This window comes from Rhinolophus sinicus, chromosome 3 (assembly GCF_057876585.1).
Source record: "Rhinolophus sinicus isolate RSI-liver-muscle chromosome 3, RSI-T2T, whole genome shotgun sequence".
In the NCBI taxonomy this organism is placed as follows: domain Eukaryota; kingdom Metazoa; phylum Chordata; class Mammalia; order Chiroptera; family Rhinolophidae; genus Rhinolophus; species Rhinolophus sinicus.
The window spans coordinates 57,863,627-57,878,938 of NC_142503.1; the positions used below are offsets into that span (position 1 = coordinate 57,863,627).

Consider the following 15,312-nt stretch of genomic DNA (forward strand, 5'->3'; position numbering starts at 1 on the left):
TTTCACACATCAATTTTCATACAGAAGGTCAAAATATATGAGTTTTTCTTATGAAATTATGAAAATCGTATTGCTATCACATGGAAAAGACAGGTAAAACACCTGGATGTTAATAGCATAACTCTACCCCCACCCCCCCTTCCCCATACCCACCCTTCTTCTATTTAGAGGGGAATATTGTTTAATTAGTTAGCCTCATTCCTTTTCTTAGGACTTTTCAAAGTGTGACTATGATCACTTAAAGAGCTCTTCTTCTCTTTCCTTCTTACTGAGTAATCTATGCCTAACTCATCTATAATATGTACCATTCTAATACTCAGATGCCCCTCAACATAACATCTAAGGTATAGTCCACATAAGATGCATATTCACCATGGGTGAACTTTATGGACTGTTTTCCAAAATTATGAGTTATGTTTGGTGATGTTACTATTTTTAAAATATATGCTACAAGAGAATGTCATAAATCTTCATATTCATTTCACACATCCCTAGTTTATCACAATACCCTCATTTCTATTCGTAAACTATTTTCCCCAATGACTAAAACACTTTCAGAATTAATATACACTCTTTCATAGATTCAGTAATTTATTCATTTAAGACATGAGTGTGAATATGCTTACTAGATTACATACAGAGCACATATGAAAATCCTACTGAAAGGACTGAGAAGTAAAGAAAACTAGAATTGCTAAGAAAAGCCCCCAATCAAGAGTACAAACAACAATATTACACCAATTAAATATACGATTTAATAACACGGATGCCAACTTTTCCCTAGATTTTTTATTAATTTACTTTTTTGGTAACCATTCTTGTCCTCATTATTGAGAAAACACTGTGCTATGGAAATCACTCATCTATTTTTCTTATCACATTTAGGTACAGAACTGTGATCAGAAAAGGCTATATTGGGAGATACATATATGTATATATGTATATATATGTATATATACACACATATATATGTGTATATGTATACAAACTACATGTATATATGTATGTATATATGTATATATACATATATATATACAAACTACAAATTAATTCAGAGAAACATACTCCTATAGAGTTACTGTTCCTTCTTGAACTATGAGGCCACAACATAAATTACTACTGGATAAGAATTGAACATATCACTGAAGAACATGCCAGTTTTGACATTATGTAAAACCCTAATGAGCTTTGCTGCCTTGGAAAACAGTGTATTTTGGCCTTGCTTTCGAAGACCTAGAAGCAGAATCATTAGTGAATTGGCATGTACTACATAAAGCAAGCATATGATCAGATCAATTCAATTGCTTAAGTCAAAACCCCAAGAAATGCCAGATATTTTTAGCATATCTTTTTGCTTTATATATGTCTGGGTGGGGAGTGGTGAAAGTAGAGATATGTGATGCATGTATATCTGTGTATCACCCCCATATTTGTGTGGATTTGCAAATTAATGTGGCTACATTTCCCCATTTATCAATTAAATGCATTTTAGAGCCCAAGTAATTATCAGGAAAGCCAAGACATTGAAAATTTGAGATGCTTCTACAATTAGAAGCTACAGAAGATACTGTTTTAAAATAGCATATTCGAAGGCAATGCCACATAGTCATATCAACTGACTCCAGGACTGGCCCCCATGCCTGTCACATATACTGTAGATTCATTATGAGAGCCCCCAACAGTGAAAATAGTTAACATAATGATTATGGGCAGTTTGTTCATTAACCATATAGCCAATTAAATATTTTGCTTCTCCATCATCTTCCAAGATACGAAGAAATAAAAGATATATAGCAAGGTTTAACACTGAGCACTTGATTATTTTGAATATTGCCAAGGTTCATATTATGGTTTATCATATACATTTCAAGGACTGTATTATTATCTATGATGTGAGACAAGTTGAAATAATTGTGCTCTAATGATTCCTAGCAATGTGTGCCATACATTGTTAGGAGAAACTATTAACACCTACATGTTTTTATTCCAGATACTTTTGTTTTTCAAAAAGCTATTTAAGTGAGCTACAGAATACCCTTTTTGAAATCTGCATATTGAAGGATATACTGAATTCAAATGGTTTGCCTATTCATTCTCTAATAAATTCCCATTAATGGCCAATAGGTTAGGACGTGATGGTCATGCTTGTTTTCTAATCTTTTTATAGGTCTCCAGATGGCTGAAACATGAATTGAAACATACTGGTTTTCTTAGGAATAAACAATCTGTGCTTAAGTTAAAAGTGAAAAGTTATGATGTTCCACATATTTGGATCAGAATCATGCTATTCTATAAATGCAAATACATCAGATTTGCCACTAATATTTAGAACACCTCTCTGAATCCTATTAACACTACTGCAGAGTATGTAAAAAATTGGTCTATCACCAAAATTGTTTTTAATATTGTGTGTGTATGATTGTCATGCATGTAAACTACAGTCCACTAATACAGTCAAGACTACCATTTTCTACAAAAAGCCATTTAATTTAGGGCAATCTGTATAGTTCAGGCAAGGTACTTGACTGGCTTACTTTCTAATAAAAGTCTCTTATTGTTTCTTCTGTGTTCCAAATTCTTTTTTATAGGCAGTTACAGGTTATGTTTACATTATCTGCAATATATAATTATAAAGGCTACCTATGGGAAAAAACTGCACATATGGAAACTTAGATTTTTCTGTAATTTTATCTATTGCATGAACTGGAAGATATGCAATAAATACACTACAGTCCTGCCACCCAGTAAATAATATTCTATTTTGATTTTGTGCATCACTTTGATTTTATCAAACATAAATTTTAAAATTACCTTTGGTTGGTTGGATTGTCTATTCATTTTTGCTTCTTTGTAGACTCATCTGAAAAACAGTCAAGAAAACAAATGATTACTATATATATATATATATATATATATATATATACACATATATATATATATATATACACACACATATATATATTCAGGTCTAGATTTGGCTTCATTTAAAGTATTGCAATTACAATGATTTTTTTAAATGCCAAGAGATTCCAGAAAACCTAGTACAATGTACCCTGGGCTTCAGTACCTACAGGGTTAAATATGCTAATTTGCATTTAAATGGAGACACGAAAGATAATGGGAATGCAAAATATGCAGAATCTGGAGGGGTTTGGAAATTAATTTTTTTCTTTCTTCTTTTATTTTTAGCTTGGAAGGAAGAGGGACTCGAGAAATATTACGGATTTGAACATTGTAACCTGCCATACAAAAGAGGAGGGAGAGTTATTCCATGTAAGAATTTTAAGACTGGAACAAGTTGTATTTTCTAAATGTTTGAGGGACTGAATTTCCAGGCCCTTCAAACAATGGGAATCCCTGGATAAATATCTAATCCATTAGAAAGATGCAAATAGTTTACTGTAAGGCCACAGCACGGTGAGATGTGCATTCATATCTGTGTCTCCTGATTGGCTATTTCCTCCAGTAAATCAATGAATAATGTAAAACCTGATTGCTGTAAAGTGGTGGATTTTTTATTCCTTTGCCCCATCCCCCATGACTGTATATTCAAGAAGTCTTACACTCCTGAAAATAGGTTGCTTTTCTTTTATGATTTTTTAATGCTTATTGTTATTTTGGAGTGGCAGGGTGGGGCTATTGGTTTTGCAAAATGAAAGTACTGCACTGGTTCAATTATGCTGACTATGGAGCTTGTTTCCCGGGACAGCACCCTAATTACTGATACCAAGATGAGGAAGGAGGTGGCGGGCAGAGGTGGGCATCAGGAGAGGGAGGAAACTGGATTCGACCCTCTGTTCTGGGCCCAAGGCAGCCACAGCTCCAAAAGAGCCCCCGGCCGTGGCCGTGACTTGACAGGGCCTCCGGTCTAACTTCTGATCAATTTCACTGCTGCCCTGACCCCTCAAGACAGTCCTCCATTCAAGCACCGCGGGTATAATTGCAAGAGAAAACGCCGCAGACTCTAATGCAAATACATTGCCTGGGTTCCCACTGCCCCGGGTTCCCTCAGACAATTCTAGGCCACAGAAGGAAGGTCTTGCCTCCCTCAGTGGGGTCTGGGCTCCAAGCAAACCGCAGAGACCCCGCTACGGTACGACTCCAGAAGCTCCAAGTCCCAATAACTAACCCCGATGCATCTTGATGAATCTGAACTTGGGATAACCTGGTAAAAGAGGCCCGTCGCCTTCCGGGGTACAAAAAGCAAAGAGAAAAAGGAAATGGAAATCCACCAGGTCTAGTTGGCTACTGCACATAAGTTTCCGCCAATTCCAATGAGACCCTCACATCTTTGCCAGGTAATTGCAACTTTGAGGTTGTTAAAAGAATTATTCAAAATGCGAATCCTAAATCCAGGAATGCAAAATATAACCGTATCTGGCTCTAGTTTAAGAGGGAAAAGTCCCACCACCAACAACACAAAATTACATACAAAATTCCCCTTTCCAGCACGAAATTTTCCTGGCTTCTCCCTGCAATCGAGGGTCAGGCCGCTGGATAATTAACAGTCCTGGCTCAGACAACTCTCGAGATCAACAGGTTTAGCATCTGAGACACACAATCAATTAGCTGAAACAAACCCGGGACTGGCCCTCAGAGCAGCCCGCAGCGGGGCTCTGCGGGCATCGACTCGCGGCTAGGTGAGGAGCGCCGGCGCGGAGCTGCAGCGGGCAGTGATGCCCCCCGCGCCGCCGGTAGAGTTGCCGCCTGCGGGCCGCCACGATACTCACTTGCTCTCCCTGCGCTAGGCAGTGTTGCCCCCCAAATCCAACTGGGCAGGAATCAAAGCGCGGGCCAGAAGACAAGATCCAGAGTCACAGGGCGGCCGCAGTACACAAACAGGCTCATTTCGGCGTCTCAAAAAAAGAAAAAAAAAAATTCAGATCATCCCTCTCCTGAGCACATTTAAAACTGCCGCTCAATTCCACGCGGTGATTCTTTCTTGATTGGGTCTAAAATAGTTTAAATGGATCTTCCCTTCTGGGAAGAGAGAGAAGGACGCAAAAGACGAAGGAAGAAAAAAACCCCAACTTTTCCCCCCCACGCCAGGCACTTGCTCCCTGAACCTCGGAGCGGAGAGTGAAGTGGTGTGTGCGAGGCTCGGCAAGTTTTTGGGGGGGCTGTCCAAGGTCTAGTCCAGCCCCCTCTGCCGAGGAGGACGTGCTCTGAAACTCAACCAATTTCCCCACTGCTTTTGTTACTGATGAACTGAAGCCCTATTGTTCATCCATTGCCACGGTCTTTTTCAGTCCCCACACTACGTTCTGCGTTGCCAGAGATAATGAATTTGCACCCAAACCTCTCATAGTCCCCTCCTGACAGACGGAACAAATTAGAAATGTCTCGCCTGAAGGAGGGCAATGGCTACATTTTCCCATTGTAGGATGCAAAGCACACATTTCTTTGGAAACTTCTTTTGCCTTTTCTACCTTTTATTATCTTCTTCTGTTTCTTTTTTCCTCCAGTTTTTTCTCTTGATTTCTTTAGACTCCCCCTCTTTTCTCTTTTTTAAGAATAGACCTATCTTGTTTTTCCAATGCACCAGTTTATGTAACTTGTGGATCTTTTCTACCTTCTTTCCTTCTTTCCTCTCCTTTCTTTTTAAAGGACTCCTTTGCAATTTTATTTCCAAACTTGGAGAATGACCTTTTGACTTGCAGACTTTTTTTTGAAGAAAGGTCTTTTGGTTCAAGTCCCCCTTCCTCACTCCTCACTCCTCCCCTTTTTTGTTGTGGTCGTTCAATTTGTTTGGCTAAAGACAAGCAATAGATTATAAGGATTTTTATTCCTTAAACTCCAGAGCTATATTCAAAGGGTACCAGGGACGCGCCATAGGGATTATCTATTTGAGGGGGAAGAAAAAGCGTGTGTGTGTGTGTGTGTGTGTGTGTGTGTGTGTGTGTGTGTGTGTGTATTCGTTCCAAGGGAAGAGGCAGAGAGATGTGGGAGGGGGTGGGTGGGAGTGTGCAGTGAGAGAATGGTGGGGGCCTTGAGGGGAAGGTGGGCTTCCTACAACACGATCTGGAAGACTGTCGGGGGGTGTAGGCGCGAGAGGGTGGGTGCAACAATCCGTCTCGCGGAGATCGGATTGCACCCCTGGGCCTGTTCGCGCGCCCCAGCCAACCACTGCCTGGGCACGGGTGTCTACGCGCGCGGGCGCTTGTTCCGAGCCTGCGCGCGTGCGACCGGTGACGGGAGGTGGGGGGGCTGTAAAAATTCAGATGAGTGGCCCGTATGTAAATGCGGCCGGGGGGAGCTGGGAGGCAGTAATGAGAGCCGCGGGCGCGCAGCCCCGCCGGCGGCCCCCAGCTTTCCCGCCAAGTGCAGCCGGAGGACAGCCAGGCGTGTCCTTGGCGGGAGGGCCCCCTCCCGCCGCGCGAGTCCGCCCCCCGCTTCTCCCCCACACACACCCCCTCGCACAGCACACACTCCCCTCGCAGGCTTGGGGCTCGGTAGCCACGAGTATGTCAGGAAAACAAAGCTAGGGCTGCGAGGTGGAACGAAGAAACGGCAGCCTTGGCGGCCAAGGACAGGACTGGAAAGCCGACACCGCGGCCTCCGGCACTCCTTCCTTGTGAGTCCGCTGCTCTGCCCTCCGCCCCCGGCTCCTCAAGACCCCCGCCCAGAAGAGTAAGGACCATTTCTTAGCTGCCTAGGAGAGGGTGGCGAACTGATGCGGGGACAGATGTGCACAAGGAGGTGCCAGGAGCCCCCCGCCTGGTGCGCGGGCACGCACACGCTGGCGCGCCGGGCCGCTGAGGGGAAGTCTGAAGGCCTCCTTGCAGCGTAGCCTAGAGCCGCCACCTGCTCGCCGAGGCTGTAGAGCTCCAAGTGAAAAACACACCAGACTAAATCAGGCAAGGCAGCTCCGGAGCTGCGGTCACGGAATGGTTCGCACCTCAGACCCCCACCCCCACCCCACTCACCAGACAATGTAATCGGAAAGGCCTGGCTTTTCAGAGGGAACCTGCTCTGACCACCTCTACCCTCATACCCCCTTTCAAATGGGTGAAACTCGAACTCCAGCCCAGGAGTTCTGGCCTAGATATCCCCGCAGATAAGTCCCAGAGGTGGCAGTGGAGAGACACAGATCTCTCTCTCATCTCGCTCACAGCGCCTGCCTCAGTGTGCGCTCCAACCCGAGCACCTCCCCAACACACACACACACACATCCGCGCGAGACACTCCCATCACATTAAAACGCACGCTAATGGCACGGCTGTTAATGAAGCCGACGCGCATAATGATTGCACAGGTAAGCAGGTACCGAAACGAGAAGCCCCCAGTAGTCGACTGGGTGATTTACCTCTCCCTACTGGAAACACGTATAGCTTAACGTGTTTTGGGGGTGATTTGCTGTTGTCTGAGGTCTCCCCCTCCTCTTCTCGTGGAAAGAAGCCAAAAAGAAAAAAAAAATCATGTTCCATTGTCAGTCTTCTTTCTGATAAGCTACTGAGCATTGGTCTAAAACATTTGGGGACTTGATTTGATTTGTTATCTGTTGTCTTTGATTTGTTGTTTTGGGGTGTATTGTTTTCTGAGGGAAGCAAAAGAACGTGTATTTGGTGGGGCTGGAGGTACAGGACAAGAGCCTGCGGGTGCGGTCGGAGGGCTGGCGAGGCTGGAAGCCAGGCAGTGGCGAAAGAAGGCGGTGGCTCATCCTCCCGGGGGGTTGGTACCGGCCCTCTTGGCCCCCTCGGGCCTGAGCGCGGCCAACGCCGCTGCCGCCGCCGGCACTAGCGGGCTCCACCGGCTGCCGTTCCGTGTTTTCCCCCATCCCGGCTTCACGTTCAAGGTTTAGCTGCGAGGTCACGTCCATTGACGTCAGCTCCCTGTCTCCCTCTACGTCCGGCTACATTTACATACATCAAGGAAATTAGGGCATTAAAAAAATATGCAAATCCTGAGCGAAGAGGAGCCGGTGCATTCCTGGCGCGATCGCCTTTTATTGAAGCTTTTAATTAAAGGGGCTAGTTGGCGAGCCCATGAAACAACCGCCAAAACCCCCAAAAGAGAAAAATAAACGCTGTAGCCTTCGGGAACGGTTGTTTCGGCTCCTGTTCTGTGGGCGGCTGAGGACCGCCGGCTGCCGGGCTCGGAGAAGAACAGGTTAGAGGAGGCAGCTCCAGCCCATGCATAATCAGGGCTCCGCGGCGCCTCCATTCTTTCCTCCTCCTCCTTCTCTCCTCCTCCTGCTCTCCTCCTCCTCCTCCTCCTCCTGCTCCCGCTCCTGTTGGTTCCAGCGTGTATTATTTTTAATACTGATGCATATGTAAAGCTATATTTGCATTTTCTAATCGCGAAAAGTTCAGGTTGTATTGTTTTATTGATTCTCCCCTCCCCATTTTTTCTTTTTTTGCTATCTTATGTCTGTCTTTCTTGTCCCTTTCCGTCGTTTTTATTTTATTTTATTTTATTTTTGGCGAGTGTCTGCTGCTGTCTCTTGCTAGATAATATGCAGTTGCCTCCCTGCTTCTGTTTATTTAAGGCTCCAAATATGCACATCTGTCATGTATGTAATGCCAGCTGTATAACCTCCTGGTTTGGTCATAAAAGAAAAGACACGTTTTATTCTTTCCTGACATAGTCCCTTGATGGACTGTAATGCCCACCTTTCAAGGCTCAAAGTTTGATTGTCTAATTAACTTAAGATTAGCAAAAACACAGTTCGGGCCAGCGCATTTGAGATTAATGTATGTATAAAGGGAAGTGACTCTAAAGAATTTTTTGTGTTGATTAACTGAAAGGTGCGGCATTCACTGCCCTATTGCTTTCTAGCATTTCTTATTGCAAAAAAAAAAATCTATTTTAAAATGTGTAGACACAGCAACGGACAGCCTTCTGCAAGGAAGACATTTTCAACCATGTTGTATGTTGTACCTTATCTGCTGAATTTGAAATTTACTGAGTTTCTTTTTTATCTTAATATGGCTGGAAACAAGGCACATTATCTTGATTTAAAAGCATCCTTAATTTCTGAGTTTGAAAGGAAAACAAATAAACAAAATAGTTGACTATATGAAGCCAGTTGATTTGCTCTAAAATATACAGGCCTTGAGTTAAATTTCAAGCAATGGTAATCTTGTTTATAAAGTACGATTTTCCTTCCTGGCAATATATCTATTCAGCACAATGGCTTTTGAAAAACATATATGTATAAACTGCACTTTTAAAATTACCCCAAAGCTATTATTTTTAAAAAGACTGAATCTATAATTGCATAGCCACAAAGAACAGCAAATATGCACACATGCAGCTTATTCAATTAAATAAGTCCAACTACATGCACAGGTAATTAGTTTTCTTATGAATGACTTACCTGCACAGATACTCAGGGCAAGACTCAGCCTTCCCCATCGCTTTCACGTATAAATATTCACATGTATTTTCCCTCATTTTAAACCTACAGCTGAATGCCATCTTTCATACTGGACTATCCAGCATCCATTTTTAGCAACCCTTAATTCTTATGTCATTTCCAGCCTTATCTCTGGCTGTAGTTTTTCCAGCCTACACCAAAGTGCTCATGATATGTCACCCAATAAAAAGTGGTCAGATGGCTGCACGTAAAACATTAAAAAACGGAAATACACCATCCCTTAGGTTCGCCCTTACCTTGCCATATATAGCAAGATTACCTTTTCTAAAGTACATTTTCAGCACATGCTATGAATAGTTGCAGGATTCCATAACTGATTGCAGAATTGGCGGTTTCTGGGGGGCACCTGCCTGAGTGAAACAATTCAGCAGGTTAACTGTCTCTTCGAGTTTGGCTGCAATTCAGTCGTGCGTGGCGGTTTGTTCCTGCCTGGATTCTGGCACATACCTGCCCGCCTTTATGCAGGGATCAGGACAAACACACCGGCCACGTTGCAGGGCATAGAGTGGCAGTGCATATATTTAGATGGTAGTAGCAAGGAATGTGTGCATGTACGGATGTCTGTGCATGCATGTGTGTTTAGACGCGTGTGTGCGTGTGTGTGCGCGCGCGCTGTGTGACAAGGGACACAGAGAGGAACACCTCATATCTGATCTCTCTGTAATCTCCTTTTCTGTTTCTAATCTCCCTCATTGGCACATGGTAGTAACCTGAAGCATCTGAACCGTCACCGTCATTGCCGTGTGCGCGCTGCGGCTTACCCTGGGGGCCCGTGGCTCGGTGGCTCGTTGGTTCGGTGGGTGTTGTGTCGGAGGGTGGGTAGCGCCGCTGCCGCTGCCGCCGCGGGTCCGGGTGCTCTGTCCCAGCCCCGCAGCGGAGCGCGCGGTGCCGGAGCCCCCTCCCACCCCGCCCTCACCCCCATCCTCCCCTCCCCGCCCCTCGGCGCCTCCCCCCATCCCCCCACCCCCCGCCCAGCATTACCATACGGAGGCCGAGTCCCTGCGAATCACAGCGGCAGCGGGCGGCATTTGAATAATCCCCGCAACGGGCGCAGACCCCCAACTCCTCCGCCAACAACGTGCCCTGCACTGAGGGCCACAACTCCAGCGGGTAACCGGGCAGAGGCCGACACCTCCCCAAAGTGCTTTGGGCTCTCAGGAGAGAGGGTGCTGGACCTCTCACTTGCTACTTTTACATTAACTTGACAGATAGGATCAGACAATAAATTGGGGGGGGGGGGAGAGACAGAGATAAGCACACAGAGAGGGGAAGCAGGAGGGGGGGGAGAGAGACAGAGAGAGAGAGAGAGAGAGAGAGAGAGAGAGAGAGAGAGAGAGAGAGAGAGGAAGAAGAAGGAGGAGGAGGAGGAGGGGAAGGGGAAGAGGAAGAGAAAGAGGAAGAAGAAGAAGAGGAGGAGGAGGAAAGAGAGGGAGAAGAGAAGGAGGAGGAAAGAAGAGAAGAGCAGTATGGAGAGGAGGGCAAGAGGGGGGAGGAAAGGAAGACAGAAGCCGAGGAAAGGGGAAGAAAGTGGGAGAAAGGAGCCTAAAGGGTTGAGTGAGAGAAGAAAATGGGGAGGGAATGGGGGAACGATGGGAGGGGGCAAGATAACCAAATATATGAATTTGGACTTTCCAAGCTAAAAATACTACCTCTCTGAACTTCACAACCTCCAATTAGACACGTGTTTCACTCCCCTCTCACGTCACCGAATGATTAATTTGCCGTCTCAATCAGAAATAATTACTTAGAATTGTATAGCAGATATAGGATTTAACGGAAAGGAGCCAAATTTGTGGAACATAGCAAAAGGCATGACAAGTAAAGACGATGGTCACCTCACGTTAAAAATTTAAGACTTGCCTTGAAGACCCAAGCACTTGCCCAGCATTGTCCTCCGAGATAGCGAGACCCAGGTCCACAGTCAGAAACAAGAAGTGTTCCAAAGTATTTCGGACTTAAATAAGACTTTTTCTTTCTTCCTCTTTGCTATTTGATTATTACGTTTTTCTTCTTCCCGAATTGATTAAGTTTACCAAGCAAAATACCGATAAAGTGTGGGTTTTTTAATTTACTAGAAAATGTCCCCACATTTGAATCGAAGATATGATTTTAAACGTTAGTTTAAATACATAGCCAGTTCCATTTTGCATACTACTAACTCTTTCAATAATAACTCCAAATTCTCAATTTAGCGTTTTCAACGCGTCCCCCCTCCTTTCTATCTTCAAATCCGAGCGGTGATTTCCCTGTACAAAACAATCAGAATCATAATAAAATCTCCAGTTACCTATAGGATGTACTCATTGTAAATGTCCCTCTCGGTATTCATAAGCCAAAACTCCCTCCTTTTGAGACACACAAAAAGAACGCTTCTGATTAATAATCTCTTACACGGCACACAGTGGCCGATGGCAAGGAGCCGCAGGACGCCAGAGAAGGGGGGTAGAATTCTCGATACCTAGAACTTCAATACAGATTCTAAAGATGTGCTAACTGCGAGGTTTATGAAGGAGAATAATACTTGAAAAGCAATACTTTCGGGGAAGACAACCACATCCAAATACTGACTTCTTTCTGGGCCGGGGAAGGAGGGCGGTCGTGGTTACCCGGCATTGCTGCGTGCAGACGAGTGTACAAGATGGTATGAAGCTAAAGCATGTGACCAGGCCCAGGTTTCTCTGTCTCTCTCTGTCTTTCTGTCTGTCTCTCTGTCTCTGTCTCTCTCTGCCTCTGTCTCTCTCTGCCTCTGTCTCTCTCTGAATTGAAACCATTTTTTTTTTTTTTTTTTTTTTTTGTGGCTAGCTCCCACGAAGCTGGGATTTCAACCTCTTATTTATATTTAAAGACAGTGTGGAGTCCGAGAGAAATTTCCCAGCTCGGGATTTTACTAGGATATCCCAGTTCCCAATCACTACCCACAGCACGTGAAGAGAAGAGAAAGGAGGGATAGTTGGTGGCTTCGAGCTGCTTCCGTCGGGGCCCCGAGTTTCGCCCCAACAGACCCATCTCTTCTTTCTCTCTCCGAGGGCGCTACCTTAGGCCGGCCCGTGTTGCTGCGGTCCTGGCCAGGTGAGCGAGCGAACGGTCCCGGTGGACAGCGGCCCTCTCTTAGGAGGTCCGTGAACCCGCCGGGTGCCAAAGGCTGGGTGGCGCCGGGACACCGCGCGGGCTCCGGCTCCGGCCAGCAGGGGAACAGCGACACCTACTGGCCGCGCGGGCACCGCTTCCGGGCCGTCGGGGCGGCCCTGGGCTGGGGAGCCGATGGGCATGGACTTGGAAGGCCGAAGGAATCTAAGCCCAAGGCTGGGCCCGCTGGTCTAGGCCTCGCCTGTCCCCGGAAAAGCAAAGCCTCTGCTTCTAGAGACCCTTAGGTCTCTAGTTGTATGGGACCGAACACTCACGGGCACACACGCCCTCCAGCCCGAGTCTATTTCTTCTGGTGAACCAGAGGACCCGTAGACGCAGTTGGCCACCACCTCATGATTCTTTGAGAGACCTAGGCGAATGCTGAAGCCCTGACCTCTTCGGGTTCATGACCCAGGACTCTTCTCCACCACCCCATTTCAGAGCTGACTAAAGATGGTACCTTTACAAATTAGGAAGCCAGGAGAGTTCATCATCCTCCCCTAGAGGGGAAATGTGCGAGTCAAGGACATAGATTCTTGCTGTGGCTGGTGCCAGGCACGCAGGCCCGCCAAGCCCTCCAGCTCGCCAGGATCCCGCACCTTGAGCGCACCCTCACTGCCGCCGGCGACTGAGCTTTGGTAGCTTTTCTTTAAGAATTATGATCTTAATTACACCGGAAGTAGAGGCAAATTTGGGGTCGTGGTGACATTTTTGAGACCTAAGGCTATATACGGATCACGCTAAATGTAAACGTGAATGTTTCGATTGTTGGCTTCGGTTGGGAAAGGTGGGAAGGGGATGGTCAGGCCAGAGAAAAACCTAGCAAGGATGAGGATGGAAAGAAACCGACTCGTGTAGTGTATTACAGATTTACTTTCTCTTACCAATCTTTTCTGTTCAAGCAAATAACCATTTTATATGGAAAGGAGATGTAGGTGGTCCCAGCAGTGGGTGGAGGATGAAGGGATCTCAGCCTCCCCTCCTCCCCCAGATGCCTCCGTTTCCCGTGTTGGTATCTGAGACTCACCTGGGCCTAAGAAACCTGATTGATTGTGATCCGTGAGTTAATTTGTTTGAATATTAAATATATATTCCCTCTCCTAGAAAGACTGGAGTATTTGAACTAATGCGAATCCTTGACATTTTCCATTTAAAATATTACTCATTAAAAATCCCAGAATAAAACAAATATATTTATAAACTTTTCATTGAAAGTTCGAGTTCATCTTGGAAATGATTTCCCTCAGCTTTAGATACTGGTTGGGAACTAGGGTCTAAAGTGTTTAGAGGAAAATGGGGAGGGATGGTGGTGGTGGTGGTGGTAAAGGTTACATTTTTGTCTGTATGCTCTACAATTGCAGAAGTTTTGCTAATTCTTCTGTATTTAAATAAAATTGGAATCTCTTAGTACCCCTGAAGTCAAGAATTAGATCAAGTCTCTTTCTCTCTTTTTAATGAAAGAAAATCTCCAAAATGCTCGAGAAGCTTGCTCCTTAACTCTGTTTTACAAGTTTTTTTTTTAATTTTCCTGCATGTTATACGAATGTGTTCTGATAACATATGAATTCACATCCCAGAGCAGGCCCTAAGCAGTTTGCATGATGTACAAATAAACCTGTGTTACTAATAACGAATAAAATACAGCTATGTTCTAATAGCATTTCTCTCAATGAACCCTGTACTCCACTACATACCAAAGTCAATTTTTCCTTGTAAAATGGAAGTCTTCACAGGAAAATGATAACAGAAAAATTAAACTACACTGGGCACACAACAAGCACCCATCAACAAAACCCAGTTCAGAGGCGTCTTTGAGTATTGAAAGCACCTTGAAAAATGCAGGGGTTGAATTTTTTCCTTTCTTGGGAAGCATTAGGTTTCTAGAATGTAGCTTCATTTGTGACTCAAAAATCTTAGCTAGAATGGGTTTTCATCATTTCTTGATATTCTTTGATTTTATTGACTCTAAAAATTATTGATTTAGTATAAAGAAAACAGAAAAATAGAATTTAAGTGTCAAAAATGATGGAATTTCTCTGTATACCTAATCCCCCCAGCATATTAAACCCTAATTATAGGAATGTTTCTTGATTTAGAACAGAAAATTAGACCAGTGAAATTGATTCTTTCTATGCAATATATATGTGTGTGTGTGTATATATATATATATATATATATATATATATATATATATATGGCTGTTATGATTTAGAACAGAAAATTAGACCAGTGAAATTGATTCTTTCTATGATATATATATATATATATATATATATATATATATATATATATGGCTGTTATGGTGATGTGTTTGTGAAGTAAGGGTGGAGACAAGGCTTATCGTTCTATTTAGGTCTTCTTTAATATATTTCTCTTTGAATTCCTCTTGTTTAGCAAGAAAATTAAGGAATGAAGACCAGCTATACTGTCATTAGCCTGTGTTCCTTTGTCACACTTGCCCTCCCTCTGGGCATGCCTGGAAGGTGTGTGTGTGTGTGTGTGTGTGTGTGTGTGTGTGTGTGTAGTTCCTTTCCTCCTTGTTGAGGAGCATGAAGGAAAAAAAGGTTGCAAAGATGGAAATGTTGATCAGAAAGGCACATCATTGCCTGTGAAAACGAGATGAATACATTTGAAACCCCGCTAAATCCCAGCTAGATGGTTATCTGGGGAGGGGCGACCAGTGTGTGGTAGCTGGTAGGCTGATTGCATAAATTGCTTGGGAAGAGGGGAGAGGCTCGCTGCGTCTGGAGTGGCCTCCCTTTCAGCTGCGGTGAAATCTGCAGGGGCTTAGTGTCCTTTGGTTTAAG

At 44.4% G+C, this 15,312-nt stretch overlaps 1 protein-coding gene across 22 annotated transcripts in view; it reads right to left on the bottom strand.

The window, feature by feature from the left end:
* The window catches only part of LOC109448670 (uncharacterized), a 139,795-nt gene that overhangs the window by 114,144 nt on the left and 10,339 nt on the right, over window positions 1-15,312 (bottom strand). For 5 of the 22 annotated variants that reach the window (XM_088796607.1, XM_088796605.1, XM_088796606.1 and 2 more), the window contains exons 1-3: window positions 10,141-10,337; window positions 4,731-8,230; window positions 2,812-2,860 (exon numbers count right to left, since the gene is read on the bottom strand). In XM_088796607.1, coding sequence (XP_088652733.1) covers window positions 7,885-8,230; window positions 10,141-10,301 — 507 coding nt within the window. In that variant the 5' untranslated portion in view covers window positions 10,302-10,337 and the 3' untranslated portion in view covers window positions 2,812-2,860; window positions 4,731-7,884. The other 17 variants (XR_012495043.2, XR_002137581.3, XR_002137583.3 and 14 more) reach the window with 15 other exon arrangements.